This window comes from Acinonyx jubatus, chromosome C1, assembly GCF_027475565.1.
Source record: "Acinonyx jubatus isolate Ajub_Pintada_27869175 chromosome C1, VMU_Ajub_asm_v1.0, whole genome shotgun sequence".
NCBI classification, from domain to species: Eukaryota; Metazoa; Chordata; class Mammalia; order Carnivora; family Felidae; genus Acinonyx; species Acinonyx jubatus.
Window position 1 is genome coordinate 91,860,641 of NC_069381.1, and position 25,675 is coordinate 91,886,315.

The window sequence follows — 25,675 nt, forward strand, 5'->3', positions numbered from 1 at the left end:
CCTGCATTCAGGGCAGCGTGGGTTTCCCACAGATGAAGCACAACACGGTAGACGAGGATCCTCCCCCCCCAACCCTTGTGTCCTTCAGCGCATCCTACGGACTCCCTCCCCTTGCCCTTCTGATTCACAGCGCCCACCTCCCTGCACCTACCCTATTCGATCTACTGGGGAGCGAAGTCGCTTCTTGACCGCCAGCCCGGGAAGGGGCGCCAGCCAGCTGGCGGAGACACGGCTTAGAGGGGCGTCTTGGGCAGAGAGAGGTTTGGGGCTAAGGTGTGTATGCACTGAGCTTGGAAGAGTGGGCTGGTAGCACAAAGAATGTATGCACAAGGGTTAGGAGAGGAGGTCCTGGGGCTTTGGTCTCTTTGCCCCCCGCATTTGTGCATTTTGCAGGGGCTTTTGCAGCAAGCACGGTAGGCAACAGCACGCCCTCCAAGACTACATTTCCCAGAAGGCTATGCGGGAGGGAGAGTGAGGGGCAGGCAACCTGTGCTGCGCTTGCGCAAAGAGTGAGCTGGAAAGGTGGGAGGGAGAGGGGAGGCGTGCCCGCGGCGGGGCTTGGGGGGAGGGGGCCGCGCGGCGGTGGCGCCGGGGCGGGCGCGCGTCCGCGGCGGTGATGGCGGTGCGTGAACGCGCGGCGGCAGCAATGGCCGCTCTGGAGCGGCGGGTGCCGAGTCTCGATGACTTCGCGGGACAGAGCTGGAGCTCGTGGGTGGAACGGGCCGACCTGCCCGCGGCCGACGGTGAGTGAAGCTCCCCTAGAGTCCGGGGACCCCATCACTGTCTCCCCTCCCCCTCTCCGGGCCCCCGCCAGCAGAGGGGAGCCGCCGACGGGAGCCGCCGTCCGGCTCCCCGGCCCCCCAAACAAAGGACCCGCCGGGTCCTAGTGCCCGCCTGCTCCGTCACCTTCGCGCCTCCGGGTCCTAGCGCCGGCTCACAGCCCGCAGCCCACCCTGCCCACCTCTGCTTCTGCCGGTGCCCAGTACCTGCCCCCACATCTGCTTGCCTTTATCTTTCTCTTCGCCTGCTGTCCTCTAGCTTCCGCCCCTCCTGCACCTGCCTAGGGCTTTCCCCGTCCGCAACAGTCCTCTCCACGTGTTTCCCACGCACCCCACTTCTGTGCCCCCCTCCCAACCCCCCTTGTTCTTTCGCCTTCTGCCCCACACCTCCTGCTCCTCCTCGGCGTTTGCCTGCCGGCTACAGTGCTACTGGACCACCCCCCCCCCCGCCCCCTCCGCATTAGTTCGTCGGTCCATCCATCAATCCATCCTCCCTTCCTCCCTCCTTTCGTCCATCCATCCCTCTCTGCCTGCAACCCTCAGTCCTTTCCCGGGCCTCTTGCTCTCCCTCTTGGCTCTCTCCCCTGACCCCCACCTTCTCTAGGCCCCTGAGTGCCTTTAGTAAGGGGGCTGACAGCCCCTTCTGCTGATCTTTGTCTCCTGGGCCCCAGGGGGCACCTGGCCTCGTGGCCTTTGGGGTGACAGCAGGCATCACAGCCCTGAAGAAGTTTGCAAGTGAGAAGAGGTGGAGGAGGAGACCGCATGGAGCGGTCTCTGATGACACTTGTTCTCCTCTGAGACATCCGACTCCCAGCTCAGTTCTGCCCATCACTGCATTTAAACGGACTTAAGAGTGGGAGCTGCCCCTTGTCTCTTGCATGCCTAACCCACTACCCCTCATATCTGGAGATTATGTAAGACTGTCAGCGATCTTCTCATCCTAGAAAGGGGCAAATCTATTAGTAGGCGTTAGAAGCACATCTAAGTGGAAGCCCAGGCTACCCCAGGACTGCCCCATGCTGGGTGGGCAAGGATGGGGCCATTGTCAGGGTCTGGGTGCTTTGAGAACCGGAAATGGAATCAGACGGGTTTGGTGACTCAGAATTGATTTTTTTTTCCAAGGGACAGGGAGGGGGCGTAGAGGAGGGGAGGGGAGAGGAGTGAGGTAGGGGGATGGGGGAAAGAGCTGCTTTGCACAGCTAAGATGTTTTTGTCATCAACCCAGAAACTGAGGTACAAGGGCAACCCTTGCCCAAAGCCCTCCTAAAGAGGGGAGGGGCTTGCATAGCTGACCAAGGGGACTTTGAAGATGCCATAGGACCCCCAATACAGCAGTTTCTGTGCTCTGTGACCATCCTGTCAACGCAGGACCTGAGAAGCTGGGTGTAACTTTGTCAGTGCCATGGTAACCCAAGTGGAACAAAATTGCATTCAGGGGGATGGAGTCCTAGGAGAGTATATGTTTGGTATGGCACAGAGTAGCAGAAAGGACCCATCTAAGAAATCTCAAGAAGGGTATAGTAAAATATGCTAAGGATTGTTTCTCATTTAAATGGGGAAGCAAGCCCAGAAGGAGATCATATTTACCCACAATCACTCAGCTAGTCAGCAGTGGAACCCTGACTTGCACCTTGGAGTGAAGGGTCCATAGGAAAGGTGCCAGGATCCCTTCTAATGGAATTAGCTCACTGCAGAGGTAGCAGGTAAAGGAAGAATGGGCGCTTGAAAATGACCCACTGAAAGCTTCTCCAAGTGGTCCTGAGCACCAGGAGCTTGTTAGGGAGTGTGGGCTTCCTACTGCTTGGCTGCCAGTGCTGGTTGGGTAGGAGTTGGGGCTTCTGGGGTAGGGGTGGGCCTTCTGAGCTGTGTTTCTCCTCCAGGGGCTGAGTTGGAGGAGAGTAACAAAAACACAAAGAAGTTGGATGCCATGACCCTCATTAAAGAAGGTGGGAGTTGACACACATTAGGGCTGGGACCTGGGGCAGATGGGGGGCTGCAGGGGTGGGGGTGGGGAGGGTATCTTCTGAGTGGGGGTAGGAGTGCTCTCTGATCTTACACGGAAACCCTGGGATCCCCAGCCCCAGTGATAAGGACTTCTGTCATTGCAGACATGTCCATCTTCGGGCACTGCCCTGCCCATGACGACTTCTATTTGGTTGTGTGTAACCACTGCAGCCAAGTGGTGAAGCCTCAAGCTTTCCAGAAGCACTGCGGTGAGGGGTGCCCTAGGGAGGAGATAGAGGGAACAGGGGAAGGTGGAGCACGGAACTCTGAGGACAGGGTCAGTTGGGAGGTCACGTGGGTAATAGGGGAAGGCACTGGGGATCAGAAGGTCCTGGGGGCGGTTTCAGAGGATTGTGGCAGGTCAGAGTGATTGTTTGAGCAAAATTCTAGCATCTGGTGGAATTAGAGGAAGAGCTAAAAGGTTCAAGAAACTGGATCCTAGAATTTTTGAGTCTTGAAGGCTCAGATTCAGGTGGGAAGACGGCAAATTTAAAATCTAGTCTTGGGAAAGTCCAGAGTTTGTATTGTGAGTCTATGAGCAGGGCTAGGAGGTTGGGGAAGGAGGCAGTTGATATCACTCACCTCGATTACTCTCTCTACCTCCTGGTGACAGAAAGAAGACATGGGCCCCTCAGCAAGCTTTATGCCCGGGCCCCACCCCCACCTCCAGCCCCTGCCAGCTCTCAGAAATGCCATGTAGTGAATGGGCAGGGCCCAGCTTGTAGGGCCCCAGGTTCCACCAAAACCTCCAGGGAGAAGGGCCAGGGGTCCCGGAGCCGTGGCCACCAGCCTCCTGATAAGACACAGAAGGACAACCTCTGGTAAGGAGAGGCTGGAGACTCCCTGAGACCAGCCTTGACCCTGACCCTAGCCCAGGGAGGGATTAACACAAATGCAGGCAGCTGTGGGGCCGTGGGCACTGCTCACAGCAGGAGGCAGCCAGCTCTCTCTGCCGCTCCCTTCCATATGTTCCAAGGAATATGGGGTCCCCTTTTCCCATGTTCTGCACCCCTGCTGGAGCCCACCCAAATTCCAGGGCTGGGAAGGAGATGGCTCTGGGCTAGAGTCCAGGGCCCAGGCCCAGCCCCCCTGCCCCCCAGCCCACACCCTCTCTCCATATGTAGCCTTTTCGTGCCTGTGGTGAATCTGGAGAAGATGTCCAGTCTCCCGAAGCCTGATGGACACGGAATCAGGGTGGCCCCGCCCTCTGCTTTCCTCAGCCAGCCTGGCGGCCTCACCAAGGACTCCCCTGGAAAAACCCCCATGGCAACCCCTTCTAAAGAACCTCCTGGGAGAGAGAGCATCGAGATGACCCCCAGCGAGGGCCCCAGTCACCGGGCTGAAGGCAGCCCCCCTGAAAAGGAGCCTGGTGGGGCCAGACTGCCCCCCAAAACCCACCGGAAGATGGCTCGTAAGTAGTCATGATCTTGGGGGTCAGGAAGGTAGAGTGGGAACCCTTTTGGACTACTTTGTCCTTGGACCTGACGGAAAGGGGTCAGGAACGAGTGGGCCCGGCCATCACTGGTTGCAGGGTACGGGAGCCCATGGTCACCCCTTGATGTGGACATGTGCTTAAACTCCTTGCTTTCTAGGAAGGCTCTCTCCAGCCCAGGTTTCCTGATCAAGGCTAAGGGAGCTTATGCTTGGGCATCACCCTGGGCTGTTGACCTTTAGCTCTTTTCTCACCTAGATCCAGGGCACCCGATCGCTCCCACAGCTGGTTTCTCTGGCATCCCACATACCTGTGGCTGCTTTTGTTTCTTGATATGTGTCGCCCTGTTTTGGACTTGGCATTGCTAAAAGGAGGGCCTGGGCTGGGCATGGGGATGGGGATAGTTCTTTCGCCCAGCAGGGAGCTGCTGGTGCTGGGAGGCGTTTCTCTGGGAGGCCGCAGCCCTGGACTTGACCGCCAGAGGCTCTTGTGTCTCAGGCCCAGCTCTCCCTAGGCCTTTCCATGGGAAATGGCCAGGGGGTTCACAGGAACTGTTTTCCCCACAGGGAAGGAGTGCGACCTCAACAGGCAGTGTGGGGTAATAAACCCAGAGACCAAAAAGATCTGTACCCGCCTGCTAACCTGCAAGGTAATCCCAGTCCCACCGCACCATGAGGGATAGCACACACACAGGTCCTGGGCAAGGAGAGAAACCACAGCGTTAGCCAAGATCCAGCTCAGGGGGTGGGAGTAAAGCCCCAGTGAAGCAAGGGGAGAGGAGGCTGTTCTCAGTGGGCCCGCGGTGGAACACTAGGTAGGGGTGGCTTCCAGATTGCCCCACTCCAATGGAAGGTTCTGGTCCTTTGGGGGAGTGAAACAAAGACACACAAATACACCCACAAACATACAGCCCCCTTCTCCACTTGCCCAGGCTAGAGCACACTGCTGCCTCTTACTCCTGCTCACCTCACACCCCCTCCCCACCCTTCACCCTATTCTAGATCCACTCAGTGCACCAGCGCCGGGAGGTCCAGGGCCGAGCCAAGGACTTTGATGTGCTAGTGGCAGAACTGAAGGCCAACTCTCGCAAAGGGGAGTCTCCCAAGGAGAAGAGCCCAGGGCGCAAGGAGCCCACTCTTGAGCGCCCCTCCCAGGAGCCCCCCTCTTCAGTCCAGGTTGTGGCAGCGGCCGCCCCCAGCAGCACCTTCTCTGCTCGTGCCAAGCAGACCTACCCATACTGTGCACTGCCCAGGTAAGTCCAGGATCCAGTCCCCCATCTGGGGACACTTGGTCTGAAACCATCAGGGACCCCGGAAGATCGACCCAGGGAGTCTCACTCTGCCCTGAGTTGGGGGGATACCTGGGGACCCCCAGCAGTGGTGTGGAAGTAGGGGACTACCTGCTTCTAACCAAGCATACTGTAGTACCTCAGCCTCTCTGTCGCTTGCCAGTTACAGTACCTGGGATAAAAACATTTTCCTAGCTGCTTCTGACAGGCCAAAACTTGTAACTGGGGAACCGAAAGGGTCAGGGTCCTGGGTGAGGCAGTCCTACTGTATTCATTCACTGGCCCCTTCGTGTGCAGAGGCTGCGCTGGAGCCCTGGGAGAGCCTGCCTTGCCGGAAGGAGACACATGCATCTCTGCCTGTAACACAGGGGGCAGACGTGAAACAGGCTCAGCTCACAGACAGGCTCATGCAAGAAGGGGTTTGAGAGAATTGACTGGGCTGACCAGAGCTGGGTGCAGTTAAGCTCAGAAGATTTTCTGGAGGAGGCAAATCTGGAGCAGATTCCCCCCCCCCCCCCCCAGGAGGCAGGGCCTGGGAAGTGAAGGGGCTGGGGAGAGGATCCCTTGGGAGCTGTGTCCCCTGACCTTTCCGGCTCTTACAATGTGAGCTCTGTTGTTCCCTCCCTTCCTGTCCTCCTTCCTCTTTGTCTGATTGCCCAGCAGGGTGTCTGCCCTGGCGGTTCAGGGACACCCCCACCCCGACCCACTCCTGTCTCAGTCTCATCGCCCTCACATCCCCTTTGGCCCTTCCAGGTCCCGGGCCTCCTCTGAGAGTGAGTTGGATGATGAAGGCCCCTGTGGTGGTGATGGGGACCCAGGCCTGTTCCCCTTTCCCCTGCCCCGGGGTGGGGCCCAGGCCTCCAGCGAGGAGAGTGAGGAGGAGGGGACATCTGACGACCTCCACCTCCCCCCTGACTGCCATTATGCAACCCGGCCCCCGCGGCCACAGGCGGTAAGGACCTGGGGCAGGGACCTGGGGTGGGGGGTGGCCCAGCCCTCCTGGCCCACAGTGCGGGGAGGAGGTCAGATCCTTTGTACAGGAGCCCTCCCTGCATCCCAGGCCCCGCTAACCACGGACCTTCCTTCTGCCTCTAGTTCTGCACGTTTGGGAGTCGGCTGGTGAGTCCAGGATGCTACGTGTTTAGCCGCCGGCTGGACCGGTTCTGCTCAGCACTGAGCTCCATGCTGGAGCGGCACCTCAGCTCACACATGTGGAAGTGAGTCTCTCAGGCCCAGAACTTCCCTCCCTAGACCTCAAGCCCCAGACATACGTGAGCTTCAGAAGCCCTAATTCTTCTCACATACCTATGGATGTGGTTCGGCGTTTGTCGGGAAGACCCCAGATAGACCGAACAGGAGGCGGGGAAACTTGGCAGCCTGAAGCTGGGCTAAGGCAGGGCATGGGTGGGCGGTCTGGGAGGGAATCCCGACTCTTAGCCATCACTTCCAGTACCTCTTGGGTGACTAGGGATAGGGGATGTCCAAACTGAAATTTGAAACGAGGTTCTTAATGGGTGTGTATACTAGTTCATTCCTGCTTATCCCTGTGCTGTCTTCCTAACCCTCAGTTCCAGTGTCTCCCAGCAGATGGCAGCAAGGCCGGGGCTCTGTGGGCCATCTCTAGGTGGGGCGGAGAGACTGGTGTATATCGGAAGGGAGGGCCTCTTGTTTGCTTGGCATCTCAGTGGAGCTCTCTCTCTGCTGCAGGAAGATCCCACCGGCGGCTGAGCCTCCATCCCACCTTGTCAGCTCCGCACTCGCTGCTCCCCTGAGCCCATCCTCTACTGGCAGCTGCCCCCGCCTTCCAGGCCCACCCCTCAGACCTGCCTGCCCAGCCTCCACGCCCCCCGCCAAGGACGGCCTTGTCCCCAGCTACCCTGCAGGCTCCCCCAGTGTGGCAGCTGCCTGCAGCCAGGCGGAGTGCATGGGCGGGAGCCAGGCCATCACCTCACCACTGCCTGCCAACACGCCATCCCCATCCTTCAGCAAACTCCCGCCTTCGAAGGCCAGCAAGTCGTCCAAAGGCAAGGATGGGGCTGAGGTGGAGGCCCCTTCTCGAAAGCGAAAGTTATCACCAGGCCCCACTACTTTCAAACGGACCTGCATCCTGGATCCCCCTGGAAAAGGCAAACCCTCTGGCTGCCGGGGCCTCTCGGCCAAGACTAAAACTGCCCTGGGCATGGGGCTTAATGGGACAGTGGGGCCAAGAGTGAAGCGGGCAGGGCCCCTGGACTGTCGGGGTTCCCCTCATCAGCCCCCTACTCCAGTCAAGGCTTCTCAGCTGGACAACCGGGGAGCGGCTGGACACCCAGCCAAGGCCCTGCCAACCAATTGCCTCTCTGAGGAGGAGGTAGCCAAGAAGCGGAAAAACCTGGCCACTTACTGCCGGCCAGTGAAGGCCAAGCACTGCCAGGCTGGCGCCCCTGCTGATGCGGCCTGTTCTGTGCGCCGCAAGAAGCCGGGTCCAGCCATGGCCTTTGAGGAGAAGTGTTCTACACTGAAGGTACCAGCCCAGCTCCCTGAAGAGCATGGGCAGGGAAAAGTCAGGATGGACGAGGGTAGAATACACAGTGGGGACCTGACACAGAGAAGGTGCTAAGTAAATGTTTGTGTAGGGAAGGGATGAAAGAGGAAATTGAGACAGTTCCTGGGCCATCTTCTCTAGGGAGAGGTAGGTCAGCTCTTCGAAAGGTAACCTAGCTTTTGTTTGATGGGCCTCCCTCTATCTCCAGCCCTCTCCCTTGAGCTAAAGAGATGCTGCCTCTCCCCTGCCCCGACACCTGCTTCTGTTTTAATCAAAGGGCCACTTTCTGAATTGGCTGTGGCCTTCACACCAGGAACTAGAGCTACCTCTGTCCCCTGAAGGAAAGGCAGTTGGACTCCATGAACTCTGATGGGAAAGGTTTGGGCAATGGAGTGGAGTCTGGGTTGCCAAGCTGTGGCCCGACATGCTGGGCAGCAGGGTGGGCAGGCTGGTCCAGTTCTTTGGTTCTGCCTCTGGGCATCAGGGCATGCAAGGGCAGGAACACCACCCAAGGTCCACATACGTGTATGTGTCCACCTTGCACATGTGCCCACTTCCGGGTTTTCAGGGGCTAGGCGAGTTTTCCAGGGTTTCTGGTAAAGCCAGCAGCCAGGTTTATGTGCCTCTTCTGAAGGCAGCCCTGGAGTAGCATTATATGGGCTATCCATTTGATCTCAGCCAGGAGGGACTTACTGGCGGTGAGACAGGGGATGCCCTTCCGGTTCAGGCACGGGCCAGACGTGTACCAAATCCTCTGGCACCCATATGAAAGGGTTTGGGGCAGTGCCCCACACGTGTGTGCATGTGTACATGGGTGTTTTCAGGCTGTCCCTGTTGGGCTGGCATTCATCTCTCCCTTCACCCTTCACCCGGCTTCCCTCACCAGCCCAGGAGGAGAAAAGCAAGCTTTAGCTCCAATGGTCCACACAGTGCACGGGTAGGAGGCCTGCTAGGCCCCCCAGCCTGACCGTGTCTCTTGCCTCTTGTCTTCCTGCAGTCTAAAGCCCATTAACAAGAAAGTGCCTGCCCACTGCGATGGAGCCGCCAGCACCTCCTCCCCTCCAGATCCGGGCCCCAGGCTGCTGCCGCTTTTTATAACTTTATATTATTTTTTTTAAGAAAAAAAAAAAACTCTTTAAAATACCTCAAGACTGTCTCCCTGTTCTGTTGCTGCTAAGAAAATGTAAAAACAGAAACGTAGAAAAGGAAGGAAAAAGATGTAATAAAATGAGTGTCCTTGCTGTCCCCATCCGCACCCCAAGAGGCCAAGATGATGGGCAGCCAGACTCCAGCTCCCATCTCTTGCCTGCAGATGTCTCTGAGCTCTTATATTTTTGTCCTTTTAAACAATGTGGAAATGGCTGGGGTTTGTGTCATGGGGGCAGTCTTCTCTTCAGATAAGATGATGAGGCATGTCGCTCTGAGTGAGCAAGGCTAGCCAGAGTCTTTACCCCAGAGATGACTCCAGTCATCAAGGGAAACTTGACGGGGTGGGGAGCCACACCTCTGGCTCTACTCTCAGGTCTTTGCCCTGAACCTCTGCGGGAGTCAGCTAGGGCCCTTCTCCAGTCTTTCAGCCTCCATCCAGTCCTGGGCCTCCATCCCATCTCTGAATTATTGCCTCAGTCTCTTCAGCTGTTCCTGCCCTTCCCGCCTCTCACTAGCAGCCTTATTTTCTCAACCACTCGGGGAGCTCGAATTGAGTTGGTAACTGCTCTAAGGATGTCCGTGATTTCTGCGGGACAGCCTGTTGTGGTCTCTCTGTCCGTAGCCTGTGGGTTTGCCCTTCAGGAAGGGATAGGGTCTCTCCCAGGTAGGCCTCCTTAAGGTGAACCACACCTTTTTGGAGGCAAGAAGGGGAAGGGTATGATCACTTACAGAACTTCTGGTGTGGAAGGCAGCAGGAATGTGGGAGGACCTGGTCCCTCAGGATCACCTGGCTCCCCAGGACTGAACAGATGGTGTGGAGGTGGGAAGGGCTGCATGTGCCCTAGTTCTTCCCTTTATCTCACTGGAGACTAGTGCATGTCCCTCCTTTGGTCCTCAAACCTGAAATCACCAGGCACAGGGCACTATTTTTTGGCCTTGTCCTTTCGGTCTCTTTGCTTTTAGGCGGAAAAGACTCTTATTCCCTTAACAAGCCAGAAGGAGGGATGGCAGGAGGGTGTAGGCAGGTGGAGAAATCCAGTGTTTCTAGAAGACTGTTCAAACCACTGGTCTCACGCTCTTGGTTCAGTGTACGAAGTTTGTGATTGGGGTTTGGGTGGAATCAGTTACCATACGTGTAATTTCCACAGGCTACTTGAGGCGTAAGTCCTTGTGGACAGAAAGGTGCAAATGAGGTTGACCGAAGAAACCAGGCTGGTCGCCTGCTGTCGGGTCCCCTTCTGCCCCCAGGGCTCCCTAGGGCCGACGCGCTTTCCCCCCAGCCCACAGAGGGCGCTGTGGGCGAGTCCGCCGTACTGCCGGCGGCGGCCCGGGGAGGGGCCTCTCCCGCCGTCGCGGCCGCCTCCGCGATCGCAAACCCGGAAGACGCGCTCTAGCAGCTGTGAGTGTGCGCCGGCCCGGCCATGCAGCCCCTGGAGGTAGGTCTGGTTCCCGCTCCAGCGAGGGAGCCGAGACTGACCCGCTGGCTGCGGAGAGGCAGTGGGATCTTGGCGCACCTGGTGGCTTTGGGCTTCACCATCTTTCTGACTGTGCTGTCCCGGCCGGGAACCAGTGAGTGTGCAAGGCGGGGCGGGGCCAGGAAAGGGGGCGGAGCCGGGATGCTGGAGGAGCGGCGCCTGGAGCGCTCGGAGAACTGGCGTGGGGACCCCCGCAGTGGTGGGGGGAGGCGTACTGTGGAAGGGTAGTAAGGGCGTGGTGGGGCGGGTCCCCGGGAGGTGGGTCCTGGAAGGATCCGACTCTGGGTGCTGGGGTGGAGAGGCAGACACTGAACTGACCTCAGCTCATCAGAAGCAGAGACCCTCATGGAGAATACAAGCAAAGAAGACCAAGGTCCATTCTAGGACTGGGCTGACAGCTGCGAGGTGCCGAATGGGGAACACAGGCCAAATTGATGTATATTTGTCCCCTTAGTTGGTCATCGTAAGGCCCCTTGACTGCTCCACTTTGCACGGAGCTCCTGATTCGTGATTGGAGCTGGGGATAGTACACTGACCTTTCCCCTATAGCCAGATTTTTTGGGCTCCAGCCAGCCACAGGGGCAGAAACAATGGTGCCCAGCCGTCAGTCTGTTCTCTTTGATTCTTAGGTCTTTTCTCCTGGCACCCTGTATTCATGGCCTTGGCGGTGAGTTTGGGCTTCTTTTCTGCAGCTGATTCGTTAGAATATGCCCGTAGGGAAGCATCCAGCCTTCCGAAGGCGTGCAGCCTTTCTGAGGCTCAGAGAGGTGGGGGAAAGAGCAAGGGCCCCATCTTTCCCTGCAACCTATGATTGGGAGACATGGAGGGCCGGGCTGTAGTTAGTATCAAGTGGTTGAAGGGGGTTGGGAGAGTATGGAAGATGTATCTTTCTCCCCTATGGTCTGAAAGGAGGAAGTAGAAGGGGTGTTGTCCAATCACACCCCCACCACCCCTACCCCCTCAAAGTTCAGGAACTTGCTAAAGATTTGCTTAATATTGGTCAAGAAGTGGGAATCATTGCCTGTGGAGGAGGAGGAGGAGGTAGGGCATGGATGTCAGCCTCAGTGATAAAACTTCCACTCGAGTGTTGATTCTCCATTGTGCCCAGAAATCCTGACCTGTGATGCAGGAGGTCCTGGTGGGAGTTCTTTGGCCTCCACCCTTTGTACTCCCTGTTTGGATGTATGAGAGCACCCCTTTCTTCTTAGGCCTCCAAGCTGGCCTGAGGCTCACGGGCCCTCTCCTGTGTTCACAGTTCTGCCTCTGCATGGCTGAGGCCATCCTGCTCTTCTCGCCTGAGCACTCCCCGTTCTTCTTCTGCTCCCGAAAGGCTCGGATCCGACTCCACTGGGCAGGGCAGACCCTAGCCATCCTCTGTGCAGCCCTGGGCCTGGGCTTCATCATCTCCAGCAGGACCCGCAGTGAGCTGCCCCACCTGGTGTCCTGGCACAGCTGGGTAGGCGCTCTGACCCTGCTGGCCACTAGTGGTCAGGCACTATGTGGGCTCTGCCTCCTCTGTCCTCGAGCAGCCAGAGTCTCAAGGGTGGCTCGCCTCAAGCTCTACCATCTGACTTGTGGACTGGTGGTCTACCTGATGGCTACAGGAACGGTGTTCCTAGGCATGCACTCAGTGTGGTTCCAGGCCCAGATCAAAGGTGCAGCCTGGTACCTGTGCCTGGCACTGCCCCTCTATCCGGCCCTGGTGATCATGCACCAGATCTCCAGCTCCTACTTGCCAAAGAAGAAGATGGAAATGTAAGTTCCTCTGAACTTTGAATGTAGGTGGGACACTTGCCTTGGACTTAAATGTTTCCTCTGGTGACCTTCAAGGGATCCACTTCAGAAGTGGTAGGATTTTTGTACTTCTTAGCTGGGCCAGGGGCCACAGAAACCCAAACTGCTATTGCTGACGACGATTCAGGGGGCCCAAATGGGGAAATATACTGGGTGCAAGTGGAAGGTGATGGGGGGGGGGGGGGAGGCCTTGGTCCTGAAGCCTCCACTCTTGATGGGACACAGAAGTGTTGGGCGGCGGCGGTGATGGTGTTGGCAGTCATTTCTTGCCTGTGCTCCTGATGGAGAGTTGGGTTACGGTAACTTATGAATGAGCACAGTGGCTCTTTGGGTCTGTTGGAGACAGCAGTGTGGAGAGAGCCCATGGGTTATGGTTCCTGTAGGTTCTAATGTGCAACCTTAGGCAAGTCACATGCCTCAGGACCTCAGTTTCCACATCTGTGTCATGGGTGAGTTTCTAAACAATCTTCCAATATTCAGTGTCTGTCAGGTTGATGTCACAGAACACTCTCCCTGCTCTGGAACGGTGGCTGGACCACTAAGCAGACTCAGGATGTGATTCATACATTTGTTATTCTCTTATCCCTCTGAAGGGACAGGTCTGTCTTTGTGGCCTTCCAGGAATCTGTGCCAATTTGGCTCCTGGACTAGGGCACAGAAGGTCAGGCACTGTGGAAAGAAGGGTCCCATGTGAGGCTCTTTTGAACTCCAAGACAGTAAAGGCACTAAAGTCACTTTAAAGCTTTTGAAGGAGCAGAAGGGCATTGGCCTAACCAAGCCTATGGCTCCTGGCTGGGCGTCTTAGCTCAGTTAAGAACTTCCTTCAGCCCACCTCAGAATCTGGGCTTGAGGGCTGCATGTCATGGGTTTGCACCTTCCCCGACATGTGTTCTCAGTGGCAAAGTAGTCCTGAGCTTCTCATGTTCAGCCCTTCCTAGGGCTCACATTCTTGCCTTAGCACATAGCTTTATGTAGGTATTCTGAAACTTTTAGAACAAACTAAGAGCTAAGGAAGAGGGGTAGGGCTTTTCTGATCTAGGGAAAACAAAGTCTCCCTGGTCCCTTTCTCAGCTAAGCTTTTCTCAGTTGCGGTCTCTTGCCAGCTCTTTGGTCTAGGAGGGGGCTGAGTTTGTTGCCAGTTGGCAAAAAAAGGGCCGGGTCCTCTTCCCTGCAGAGACCCCTCCTTGTTCCAAACTGAAGCTAGTTCCCCAGACCATTCTCAGTGGTGAGGGCTGGATGCCGGACTGGTTAACTGTGATCTGGCTTGGTCGCAGAGATGGGACCTCCATAGATCATGACAAGGACTGAAGATGGCTAAGCCAGAAAAGCTGATGTTGAGGCAAGTAAAGACAGCTCAGGGGATACTCTGGGAGGTCTGGGTATAGGGGCTGGAGCTCCAGGTCCCAGGAGCAGGGCAGGCGTTCCTAGATGGCAATAATTTAGATGTCCCAGGTCTTCCTAAGATGTAAGAGCTTCCTGTCTGGGTGGCTCGGAAGCAAGGAGGTTGGTATGATTTAACAGTCCAGGAATTGGGACTGCGAGGGCACAAGCGTCCTCTGAGTGGATCTCATTGGGTCAGATGGCATCTCCAGGAGCTCTCCAGACCCAGAGTATCTAAAGGGGGTCTCTGCTGTTCAGAGGGTGATTATACCTGTCTCATTGTCTGCTCTTCTCTCTCAAACTACCCAATGTGGTCTAAACTTGGAGAAGATGGTTCCTGGGGCATTCTTCCCTAGTGTCACTTGGATCAGGGACTCCATCTCCTCTCCCCCTGTCACAGCCAGTGCTGGGAGTCCCATCCTGTCTACAGCAGGGTGACAGGGCCGGTGAGGTTCACCAGCTTCTGCGAGCCAAGCAGGCAGCGCCATAAAGCCTGAGCCTGCCTGAGGTGTTGCCTCCTCCCAGGTGGTGCGGGGGCTGGTGGGCGGGCGGGCAGGCGGGCTGACAGCCGGCAGTTTGCGTGGGCTGTGCCAGCTGATGTCTATTCCCAGCCCTTGGAGGAAGGGGGAAGTCATTTATATTCTGCAGGAGGAAGGGGCGCCAGCTGTCACCTATCTGACCAGGAGGCCTGGAGGGCAAGGGCACAGGGCCGAGAGGAGGGCACAGGTGGTCTTCTGCTTAGCCTGACTGCAGTATAGGGAGTAGGTCACCAGGAGGAGCCCTTCTTCCCGGTTGGCCAGGTTGTGGGGGGGACTTCCGCCCCCCTTCTCTGAATCCCATCACCACCTGCCCTCACATCCTGGGCCAGCAGCTGGACAACCATTAGACCTCAGTGCCAGGGCACTCTTCCTCCAGCTGGGAAGAGGTAGCTGCCTGCTACATATGCCTCCTGCTTGTGTGTTTCCTCCTCCCTACACCCTCTGTTACCCCCACCTCTCTTTATCTCCCCATCTGGGATATTAGCTGGGCTCCTCAGCAATGAGGCAGAGGCCTTGGGGGAAGAAGCGAATGTCTACCCTTTTGCCCTTGTTCCCTGGCTAGGGAAAGCTGCTAGTAGTCAGCCTGTACTGTCTTTTTTTAAAAAAAAGCCAGGGTGCTCAAATTAAAAAAAAAAAAAAAAAAAAAAGCATGTCATTTGCACAAATTTGCATATCAGGCTCACTAAGACTTGATTCCAAATATGATATTTTAAACTCAACCTTGAGGACATTAGAAATGTAGATGTTTTTTGTAACCAAATCCAAATGGTAACAGGATTACCAGTCTGGGTTCAGACCCCTCCCCCAGCCCCCATCTTTCCCGTAACCACTCCCCTTGAGCCCCACCAGAGCTGGGGTTGGTGTTGAATGGCAGGAGCCCTGTGTCTTGGGGAATTAATTCTTCCAGCCTCACCTTCTTGGCTGTTCAGCTGCATCAAAGGTAGGCCGCCGCCCCTTGCCAGCCTGTTTCTCCTCTCCCTAGCATCTCACAGGGCAGACTGCCCATCCCAGTCCCTGACACCGGCCTGTCCCTTCTTTCTCATTGTCTCCACCCTTCCACCCCCGTGCATGGCTGCTCTGGGTCTTGTTTTTCAAACCTCACTGTGGGAGATCTAGGCATCTTCCCTGAGCCAGCTGGCTGCTGTGCCAAGGCCTGTTCAGAGTTAACAATAATCATTAGCTGCACAGTGCTGGGGCCTTTCAGCTCCAGGGCTCTAGGCACTTGCAGGCTGAGTCAGCCCTCACCTTCCCCCTCCTTCTGGGCAGCTAGAGTGTAATGGAATGGGGAGGGGGTGGTCAGAGTCTCACTTCCTAACCATGGCTTGAGGCTGCTTTCCTTTGGGAGTGGGCCTTGAGCTTCCTCTGGGTATATTACTAAGGCCTTTTCACCTGACAAAGATCAAGATGGGAACACAGCGTAGGCTCTGCTGAGAGTGGCAGTGGCCGTCATTGACCCTGAACCTCCAGTACTCCTGTCCTTCCTTCTGTTATCTGTCTTAACTTCCAGAGGACACCCCTGGTCCTGATGCCCCAATCTCAGCATTTCTGGTGGTCCTTTGCAACCTTAGGGAGCAGGGAGGCTTCTGGGGTAGTGCTCCACTCTTCCTGTATCCGGTTGACCTAAGAGCCTGTGTATCATGCAGTAAAAAGCACATTGACCTGGGAACCAGGAGGGCTGCAGTCTACATTTGCTCAGCTCCTAACACTGGTGTGGCTGTGGGCAAATCACTTACTGTTTGACCTACCTCACAGGGATGTTGTGAGGGTTTGATGAGAAAATGCATGTTAACAGGCATTGGAAAGTCCAAAGTATTAAATGTAAACAGGTGATAGTATGTTCTTGTCCTTGACTCTTTCATTCAGCCTGGCTCTGGGTTTGATGCTTCTTTTATAGGGAGGCGATAAACAGTTACAGCTAAGATGCTTAGAGGACCCAAGTCCCTGGCAGCTTGTGTCGTCAGCCATCCCGAGAGCACACACACATTTCTTCCTTCTAGATGAAAGGTCAGCTCTCATCCACTCCTGTCAGGAAAGCCACCAAGCCCGGCAAAGCCAGCCCTAAGTGCTGCTGGTTTCAAGGCATGGGGCTGGTGTAAATCCGGAAATCAGTGCAGTTGTTCCCTCATCCAACCTGAAGTTCCTGGAGCTGGTGTGTCTGAATCTCTCCTACCTAATTCTGCGCTTCTGAGGGAAAAGTGGAGCAGGCAAGCCAGGGAGGCAGGAGCAATAGTAACGGACACAACACCGCCACCCTGACTCTCTGGTTTCCCCTGTAGCCCCAGGCTGAGCAAGGCCCGCCTCAGGCCCTCATGCCCGGCACTGGAGATGTAGAGCTGACACGCGGCCCCTAGCTTGTTCGCAGTTTTTTCTCTTTCCTCGTTACAGGCTCTTGGAGTAGGATCACAGTCCCCTCCTCAAAGGACTTTATTGGAATTAAAACACACACACACACACACACACACATACCCCATGACGGCAGTTCTATTTAAATGTCAAATTAGGGGAAGGATACTTTCCATTCCATTTGAGAACTGCCAGCAGTCTGCTGGGAGTGCACAGAGAGAGGCAGGAACAACAGCAGTGCAGAGGCTCCAGTATTCAGTTTTTTATCTCAATTGTTTTTTTTCTATCCTGGGATCCAGCAGTGAGACACTAGTCAGGCGTTGTGGGCATAGCCTGAGCAGTTCTTACCAGCACGGGCACAGAGCAGATATAGGTGACATACAGGAGGACAGGGCCCCAGAACTGCCCTGGTGGGTGTTTTGAAATAGACAGTCCCCAGCAGTGGGCTAAGCTTAAAGCAGACCCAAATTACATCCAGTAAGAAGCCTTCCCCCTAGATATCCACCCAGAAGGCTTGGCTAGTCACCAATGTGTAGGGAATAAGAGTTCCAGTTTTTAATCTACCCGCTATTGTCAGAATTTCCCAGATGATTTTTTTTTAACCTCTGCTAAAAGCAGATTAAATAGCTACTTCAGGCCATTCTGTGGTACCAGAGGATTCAGCTTTTTGTCTCACTGAGTATACATGAGGGGCCCCCAGCACCCCTCTCTTTAAAGCAGGTTGTGAGTTATCTCACCGGGCTCAGGACTGAGCTGGGCCTTTCTAGCTAGACCCCACCCAAAGCAAACTGGCCAAGTGAAGGAGCAGTGGGAGGTGAGGGAAAAGCAGCACCTACTTCTGTCCAGCTACAGTGCTTCCCCCTCCCTCCCCGTGTGCCTACTTGCGTGTACACACACACACACACACACACACACACACACGTGCATATACACACCCCTAACTTAGGGGCCAATGACTCTCACCTTATGCATGCCAGTGCTGTAGGGTGCCTGGAAGGCTCCCTGCAAGGCTCTGTGTCCTGGCTCACAGAAAAATGGTTCTCAGACTGTGGTTCCACGCCCTCTATGTGTGGGACAGTAACCACACTGACACAGACTAGAAGGCCTCAGGGCAGATCTAAGTATCTTTGCCACTTGGTATTTCCTACCTGACAGCGTATAAGCCTGATGAAGGGGCTTGATGAAGCAGCTGCATTAGCCTTCCTCTCTCAAGCCCCAGGAAAGGACGCATCTGGCACAGGCTCACTGTAGCCAGACCAGAAAAGCCAACCTTCCTACTGCATAGGCCTGAGCCTTTTCTACATTGTGGATGAGGAAAGGAGCTTCACGGTGGCTTCCTGGGAGACACGGTAAGTGCTACAAGAACTACAACTGCAGAAGGGAAGGAGGTGAGAGGTCAAATGGAAAGGAGAGTAGGCTGGCCAACGCAACTGAACTTTCTACTTCTGTTGCACAAGGCAACTGTCCTGTTAGCCTCCACCACTCCGCCGAAATGCCACCTAAGAGGAGCTGAGTGCTACAAGACATGGTAGACAAAATTGCACATCTTGGCCAGAATCTTAGGGAACTTCTTGTGGTTTGGGGATGGGGGGTGTGGGGCTGAGGTGCAACCATGGCCTTGGGAGGTAGGAGAAGGGAGCACCACAACTTTGCAGGCTCAGAGACAGGGCTTGGCACAGGCCATGACAGAGGGGAGAACTCCCAGCAGTCTTCCCAGACCTGTTCTCTTTACCAGCGTCCCCTTCTTGGCCAACCTCAGCCACAGCAAAAGCTGCTTTGAAAAGATGAAAAAATGCTATTTAAATGTAGACTGTGGGGGCACTCTGGCATCAACATCTGCCATTGCGCTGACTGCCAGCGCTGATTTGTCTGATGTAGCTGGAGTGAGGTGTCTCCATCTCTTCACCACTTTGGTTGTTCCTCATGAAGAAAACAAGACAACTTTCCAGACAGCAGAGGGCTGCCCTCTGGCCAAGATTTTATCAATGTAGGAAATTAGGTAATGATTCAAATTCCTTTCTTTCTTCTTTATACCATCTCCTCTCCCCTTTTGGAATCTACCCCGACAATCCCCTTCCAGAAGTACCCAGAGAGTACCCAAAGAATTTGCCTGTTCAGAGTTTAGTAGAATCCAGTCCAGTAGAATCCTGATAGATTGTGTCTGTACCAAGAACCTGGGGGTTGCATTTCTCTGTTGTATGCAATGCCCAGGACACGCTAAACTATCTGTGAATATTAACTTGCCCATTCGATCAATATACTTTTAGCCGAACTTAGTTACCATTTACAGCATGCAAAAATACAGGTAATAATCAAAATACTGAAACTGAGCTGCTTTCCACCAATTCTTCTAATCTAGTCCAAGTGTTTTCCATAGCACGGTTAGTAGGCTTCATCCAGACTTTTAAGAAAACTCTGTGGGGAGGCAGCCCTCCTCCCCAGGGATCTAGGAAGACTTCATTATCTATAGGCTGTAGTCTCAGGTAAAGGAATTTCTAAACTCTCTCCTGCTGGTCAGTGGCATTTCTTTTGAGAATCCTATCAGGTTGGGAAACTATGGTCTGCTGGCCAAAATCAGGCCACTGCTGGGTTTTGTATGGTCTGTGAGCTAATAAGAGTTTTAACATTTTTAAATGGCTGAAAAAACTCAAAAGCCATGTTAAAATTATGTGAAATTCAAATTTCAATGTCTGTAAATAAATTTTTACTAGAACAGAGCCACAGTCATTAGTTTATGTACTGTCTATGGCTGCCTTCCTATCACAATGGCCCAACTAAGTAGTTGTAACAGAGAGTGTATGGCCTGCAAAGCCTAACGTATTTACTATCTGGCTCTTTACAGAAGGAGTTTGTTGACCCTGGTCTATTTTCATGCCTGGATGTGGATTCAACCCTTGCCTTTATAATAGCATTTAAATACCTCTCCTTACTTAGGCCACATACTTCTGAGGTAGAGAAAGCCCCACCCACAGGCTGAAAAGATAAATAAAGCAGTCACAGACTATGCCAGAACAGAGACTCAAGCCAGGTTTAATGATCATAGTCTAGTGTCAGAGCCCAGAGGCTCCAAGGTCTGCCAGCCTGGATTGTACATAAGTGGGAGGGATAGGATCCTGGACTGGGAGGCCTGCTTGCTTTGCCAGCAGGGCTACAAGGAAGTACAGAGGAAAGAACACACAGAAAATTGGTATCAGTCGGCTTTACTGTCCCCAGCTGAGTGTACTCTCTCCTGGCCCCTTCCTAGGAGCCCCATAAATACAAGCAAAGAAAAAAGATCACAAATAATCACATAGATTGTAGAGCCCTGTCATATTCTGTCTCCAGGGACAGCTGCTTCCTGGGAGACATGTCTCGTTTATGGGTGCAGGGTGGGGGGAAGGGAGGAAGTGATTTCTCAGCCTTTTCTTATAACCAGACCTGGCAGTTTCCTACACAAGGTTCTAGTGAGCTCATACATACTGAATACCTAATCCCCCAAGTAGAAAGCTGCCTTTGGGTTCTATCAACTGAAACCATGGGAAGAGGCTAATCGGTTCAATCTCTTGGTGGGGCAGCTAGGCACATCTACCAGTCTTTCAAATGAGGGGCCTACCTAGTGGATAGAGTAGGGATACAGGGCCTTACGAGGGGCCTTTTCCTGGTCCCTAAACTGGGTAGGACTTATGAAGAGAATGGCCCTCTTAGTCCTCAGGAACTCAGAATGCTCTAGAAGGCCAATTTCATTTGACTTTTAAAGATTTTCAGAGCCCTAGGTGGTGCCTAGCGGGAAATTGCAGCATGGAGATGAAATTTTCCCAGGTTCCCTAATAAGTCAGAGGAGGGATGCCTGGTTCCTACAGCTCCATTAATAAAATCCCCAGAAGTCTCTCGAACATAACCAGACAAGTTTTCCTTCATGTGCCTGTCTTTCCGGGGCAGTTAACACAGGGAGAACAACTTCTAGCTGCTTGCTCCCCTGCCAGTTTCCTTCTGGGTCTGTCATTGACCTAGTTATACATTTATTTCTCACATACATGGACTTTCATCCAAGGAAGGTTTCGGAGGGGTCTGAAGACCCAGCTAGCTCCTCATGGGCCCTTCTCCCCAGGTGCCCTGACCTGTGGTTCTCTTAACCCCAGCCTTTGCAGAGAAGTTTTTTGGTGCCAGGGAGATGTGGGTAAAGCTTCAGGGAGTTCAGAAATTAAAAGTACAAGAGTTGGTATTTGGGGATCCTGGCGCAGTCACTGTCTCTCCTATGGGATACAAAAGCTGTGTGCATGAAGCTGTGAGCATAGGCGGAACCCACTCTGACAGGGGACGTTAGTGGAAACTGAAGAATCACTGTCCTGGTGGAAGTCAAGGTGCTGGTGTACATGCGTACCTATAAGCGTGCATACCTAGGAGCATGCAAGTACTTGAGGGAAAGGCTGCACCTCTCCCAACAAACGAGGTTACTAATTAAAGGACGGACAGCAGTCTTGACATCCCAGGCACAGACAAGGGGAAGATGTTGCGTTCCGGTCCCCTTTCCCAATCCCAACAGGCAGCAGGAGTCAGGCCCTCCTAACAAGCAGCCCTCACCCACAGGTCGATGACACCTCTTGGAACCTAAAAAGCAGGTCAGAAAGCTAGAAGATCTGGAGGACTTCCAATGGACAGGGGACTTGGTTGGGAGAAGGGAAGACACTGAAAAAGACCAACATCAGAGGACATTTTCACCTGTGCCCTGCTGGTCCCCTTGCCAAAGCTCAGAACACCCATCTCCCAGGGCCTGCAGTATAGTCAAGGGGCGCGGTCATCTCCAGACCCAAAGTATTCTGCAGCCTTGGATGGAATGGAATATTGGGCCTGTTCTTAAGTTCCTCTGGCCTGACCACCACAACTGCACAGACCTCTGGCTGAGAGGGATGGAGGTGGCAGAACTTTCCTTCTGAGAGTTCAGTGCCACTGTCTGTTACACGGTTGCCTAGAACCTTGTGGAGAGGGGCAGAACTCTAAGCTGCACTCCGCCTTGCCATTCTGGGGCAGAATTCCAACCCCTCGGATAATGAAATCCCGTGCTTTGGCTCTGCAGCAGGGTGAGATCTAAGAGAGGCTGCTTTGTCAACACAGAGAAAATACATAACTGGTTCCCTCCATGCCCAAGCACAGTCTAGCCCAGCTGGGGCCAGACTTTCCAGGATTCCTCCCAGTGCAGAGCAGCGTATTAGGGAAAACTCAATCCCATCTGAACTTGCTAAGAAGCCTGAGAGAAGAGATGGCAAACATGAAATCAGGTACGTCCAGCTGGATGCTACATGATAGAGGCTGATTTACCTTCCTCTGCCTAGTGTGAGGCAGCCCCATATCCCACGTCTGTGGCAGGCACCCATGAAAGCTCTGCCTCCGGCAGCCCCCACCCTGGTCTGACACACAGGTGCTGGGAACCAAATGATAATCAGGGGTTTACCAACCGGGGAATTAGCAAATCTGGAGCTTATCCCCCATCTACAAGTTTTGTGATGGCACATATGCTGTGACGCAGACCCCCTCCGTTCATGCTGTATCCCTCTGTGCCACTGGTTCCGGGACAAGGGACAGATACCACCTCTCACATTGTTGCCATATCTGACAGGCAACAGGCCAGGCTCCTGCAAAGATCCGTCCATCCAGGACTCATCGGGAAAGAGAGGCATTAGTGGGAAACCTCACAATAGCTTTGGGGAGCATTACTGATTGAGGCCTCAGCATTTTCCTGACTCACTTTCCCAAAGGTTTCCAATTTCCCCAGCTGTGAAGTGTGACTTCCTGGCCAAAGAAGATACTACAGCTCTTCCCCAGTGTGGCTCCTATGGAAGATCCCCCCCAACCCCCAGCACACACAACACCGCAGGTGTGGGTGGGCAGCGATAGAAAAAAAATTCTTCCCCCAAATGATTCTCTTTTAAGGAGCTAGGGATGACCTCAAAAAAGTTTCGGGAATCTGCTCTTCCCCCCGCCCCTACCTCATTCCCACCCAACTCAGACATGCTCCTCTTCCTCCACCGCACTGAGAATTCCCAGGGCTTTGGGTAAGGGTGTAGCACTTGCCTAAGGATTTGACATATCCATATTTGAAAATCGTGGCAGCCACACCCTGGTTGAGGTCTATGCCAGCTATTGTACCCGTGACCAATTCCCTCACGGTCAGGGGGAACCCACTCCCTTGGGCAGCCAGCCCTCTCTTCCATCCCCTCATATCCTTCAGGGGTGCATTACCTCTCCTGGGGCAGAATCTCCCCACCAACCCATCCTCACACCACAATGGGTGTATCAGAGAAGACCGAGCTGACCGATTCTGGATCCGACATCCTCCGCTGGCCCTTGCCTGTTGCCTCGGGCACTGGCAGGGTGTTGCCTGGCTTCAGCTTGCCATTTTGACCCTGCCCGGGGCCAGCAGGCTCCAGGAAAGCCACCCGCCGGTCAAAACCATCATCCTTGTCCCCACCGGCCATAGGATCGTGATTGGGTGTGGTACTAAGCATGGAAGAGCTGAGGCTGTCTCCTTGATGGCTGGATGGTTTCTCGACACCCCGGCACCAGCATCGGCAAGGGGTTAGGTACAGGTATATGAGGACCAGGACCACACTGAGGATACAGCCCACTAGGGTGGTATAGGCTGTGTTGAGGGTGTCGTGGTGTCCGTGCAAGGTGAAATTATACACTTTCAACTCCACAGACAGTGTCTCGTTGAAAGCCTCCCCCATGGCGTAGCAGGTGTACACACCCCCATCCTCAACCTGCACCTGCTGGAAATGAAGACTGCCGTCCTTGGACACGGTCACTGTGCTGTTGGCCACCTCATCTAGCACCCGTTCGTTGCTTGGCGTCACCCACACCTTGGTCATGCCCTGCTGCTTGGTGTCACACTTGATGGTCAAGGTGTCACCCAAGTGGGCTTCCCAGGCACGCTCCTTGTACTCGCTGCAGTTGAGGAAACTCAGGTTGAAGACATTGTGCAGCTTTTTGGAGCTCATACAGTACAGGTCCTCCTGAAAGTCCATCACGGAGCTCAGCTGCCGGTACTGCCAGTGCGAAAAGAGCTGGTAGAGCTCACAGTCACAGTGCAGGGGGTTGTTGTGCAGGTACAGCCCGTTCTTGACCCATGCCGGCAGCTTCTGCAGGTCGGGCAATGGCAAGTTCTTCAGCTTGTTGGAGGAGAGATCCAGGAGTGTTAGTTTGGGTAGCTTGGCTCCTTCCTTAACCAGCTCCAGAGGGAAGCGGGAAATCTGGTTCTGGCTCAAGTAGAGTTTCTGCAGCTGGGTCATGTCGTCGAAGGCGCAGCGGTCCACTGCCATAATATGGTTATTGTAGAGCAGCAGCACCTCCAGCGCTTGTAGTTCACTGAACAGGAACTCGTCCAGTGTACGGAGCTGGTTGGAGGAGAGGTCCAGGTAGCGCAGGTTGGGCACTGGGGAAAAGGCCTCAGAGGAGATGAAGTTCAGGTGGTTGTGGCTCAGCAGCAGGGACTGCAGGTGGATCAGGCGTGTGGGCGTCCACTCCGCCCGCAGGCGGCTCAGGTTGTTGTGGCTGAGGTCTAACAGTGCGGTGTAGCTGGGTAAGGAGTGGGGCACGTTGGGCAGCTGCTGCTTGGAGCAACTGAGGATGTTGCTGGCGCACAGGCAGGCAGCAGGGCAGCTAACCACAGGACGGGCGGCCCTGGCCACCTCAAAGAGGAGCAGGATCAAGGACAGCAGCAGGAGCCAGAGGCCTCGCGGGTCACGCTGGGGTTGCATAGTGTCACTGGGAAGGGCGAGGAAGGCCACCAGCAAGATCTGGGAGGGAGTCACCCGGGCATGTTCTGGTGGGATAAGGAAGGAAGGCTCACTTTGACTACAGGCTTCAGAGAGACAGCCTGGGTTTGTGGTCACTAGAGCCTCTGAAGGGAAGGACCCTTCCTCCTCCCTCCCCCCCTTCCCCTCCACCCCAACGCTGGGCTAGAAGAGAGAAAGAGATGCTGGGTAGTTCCCAAGCGCTGTGCAGGCAGTGGGCTCAAAATACTGGGCAGAGGAGGAGGTGAGCACACGGGCCTACCGGGCTGGGGTCACAGGAGTGTAGGATGGGGAGTATGCCCGGGATTGTTAGGAGCTGTTGGTTTCACAGGGGTTGCAGCGGGTTTGACAGCAGGGTCAGCGGGGCCTCTGGGGAGGAGCCGAGGGAAGGTCAATAGGGCACCGGTTGGGTAGGGCGCCTACCGACAGGGCTGAGGGTTCCCGGGGCCTGTGGGGGCGGGCTCCCCCCGGGACCGCTGGTCACTGCACCTGCTCGGCAAGGACGTGTCTCAGCCCATGGCGGGTCCGGGAGCTCCGTCGCGGCCTCCCCCGGCGCCTCACCGGCCGGCCTGTCGCGGCGCTCGCCTTACGCAGGCGCCCGCGCCCGGCCACATCGCCTCCCGGGGACTCGCCGGGCTCCGCTCCGCCGCGCCGCCGCCTCGACCGCCGTGCCCGCCAGAGCCCACCGACCACGGCCGCCGCCTCCGGATCCGCGGGTCCCGCGTGGAGCGGTGCGGGGACCTGGAGACGCCGCGATCCGAGCCGAGGGAGCAGCGTGGGGGCAGCGAGCACCGCGCGCGCGCCCGTCGCCGGAGCCTCGGGGCGCGTGCGCGCGGCGGGGGCGGGGCGCACGTGCGTGTGTTTGTGTCGGAGCTGGACAGGCGGCCGCGCGCCAGGTCGTTCTTTCTCGGAAGGGGGTCCGGGCGGGGACCTGAGGACGGAAACTGTCAGGAAGGGACTCTGGCCCCTAGCCCCTCTCTGACTTCCTCCACCTTCTTTCATTCTCTGCACAGCCCCCAAGCTTCTACCTACCGAAATCTCTCCCAGGGAAACTAGGTCTAGCTGGAATGAATCCGCGGCAACTGACTCCGGGGCAGGAAGCGTCACATGTCTTTTCATCCTACAAATTAAAGAAATCTGGCTCAGCGCCCGCCTGTCAGTGTTGGCGGGAAATTCATTAGTCACGTTCTGAGGTTCCC

The 25,675-nt window shown here is 55.2% G+C and overlaps 3 protein-coding genes across 6 annotated transcripts; 2 read left to right on the top strand and 1 right to left on the bottom strand.

The window, feature by feature from the left end:
- Positions 1-571: 571 nt before the first annotated feature.
- Positions 572-9,176, top strand: ATXN7L2 (ataxin 7 like 2). 2 transcript variants are annotated; one of them, XM_027058408.2, is made up of 11 exons: positions 573-743; positions 2,660-2,725; positions 2,888-2,992; positions 3,397-3,604; positions 3,908-4,194; positions 4,782-4,864; positions 5,217-5,467; positions 6,257-6,455; positions 6,599-6,720; positions 7,211-8,006; positions 9,025-9,176. In XM_027058408.2, exons 1-11 carry the CDS (start codon positions 617-619, stop codon positions 9,037-9,039), a joined length of 2,259 nt encoding a protein of 752 aa, XP_026914209.2. In that variant the 5' UTR covers positions 573-616; the 3' UTR covers positions 9,040-9,176. The 2 variants fall into 2 exon arrangements, with proteins under 2 accessions (XP_053070555.1, XP_026914209.2); XM_053214580.1 differs by having other exon boundaries at positions 572-743; positions 7,211-9,176.
- A 138-nt stretch (positions 9,177-9,314) lies between these two features.
- On the top strand, positions 9,315-16,199 carry LOC106977766 (probable transmembrane reductase CYB561D1). 2 transcript variants are annotated; one of them, XM_015075328.3, is made up of 3 exons: positions 9,315-10,745; positions 11,281-11,318; positions 11,907-16,199. In XM_015075328.3, the coding sequence occupies exons 1-3, from the start codon at positions 10,598-10,600 to the stop codon at positions 12,408-12,410; spliced, it is 690 nt and encodes a 229-aa protein (XP_014930814.2). In that variant the 5' UTR covers positions 9,315-10,597; the 3' UTR covers positions 12,411-16,199. The 2 variants fall into 2 exon arrangements, with proteins under 2 accessions (XP_014930814.2, XP_026914210.1); XM_027058409.2 differs by lacking the exon at positions 11,281-11,318 and having other exon boundaries at positions 9,315-10,612.
- Positions 16,200-19,709: 3,510 nt separating this feature from the next.
- AMIGO1 (adhesion molecule with Ig like domain 1) lies at positions 19,710-25,287 on the bottom strand. Of its 2 annotated transcripts, none has more exons than XM_015075347.3 (2): positions 24,966-25,287; positions 19,710-24,505 (listed from the first exon to the last, which is right to left on the bottom strand). In XM_015075347.3, exon 2 carries the CDS (start codon positions 24,438-24,440, stop codon positions 22,959-22,961), a length of 1,482 nt encoding a protein of 493 aa, XP_014930833.1. In that variant the 5' UTR covers positions 24,441-24,505; positions 24,966-25,287; the 3' UTR covers positions 19,710-22,958. The 2 variants fall into 2 exon arrangements, with proteins under 2 accessions (XP_014930833.1, XP_014930825.1); XM_015075339.3 differs by having other exon boundaries at positions 24,900-25,287.
- Between the last annotated feature and the right edge of the window lie 388 nt (positions 25,288-25,675).

Bases quoted from the DNA above. Each gene is read 5' to 3' on its own strand.
- ATXN7L2 (XM_053214580.1), top strand. From the start codon at position 617: ATGGCGGTGCGTGAACGCGCGGCGGCAGCAATGGCCGCTCTGGAGCGG. The intron at 4,865-5,216 runs GTAATCCCAGTC...ACCCTATTCTAG, and splicing joins CCCGCCTGCTAACCTGCAAG to ATCCACTCAGTGCACCAGCG. The intron at 5,468-6,256 runs GTAAGTCCAGGA...TGGCCCTTCCAG, and splicing joins CCATACTGTGCACTGCCCAG to GTCCCGGGCCTCCTCTGAGA.
- AMIGO1 (XM_015075347.3), bottom strand. From the start codon at position 24,440: ATGCAACCCCAGCGTGACCCGCGAGGCCTCTGGCTCCTGCTGCTGTCC.
- LOC106977766 (XM_015075328.3), top strand. From the start codon at position 10,598: ATGCAGCCCCTGGAGGTAGGTCTGGTTCCCGCTCCAGCGAGGGAGCCG. The intron at 10,746-11,280 runs GTGAGTGTGCAA...TTTGATTCTTAG, and splicing joins GCTGTCCCGGCCGGGAACCA to GTCTTTTCTCCTGGCACCCT. The intron at 11,319-11,906 runs GTGAGTTTGGGC...CTGTGTTCACAG, and splicing joins CTGTATTCATGGCCTTGGCG to TTCTGCCTCTGCATGGCTGA.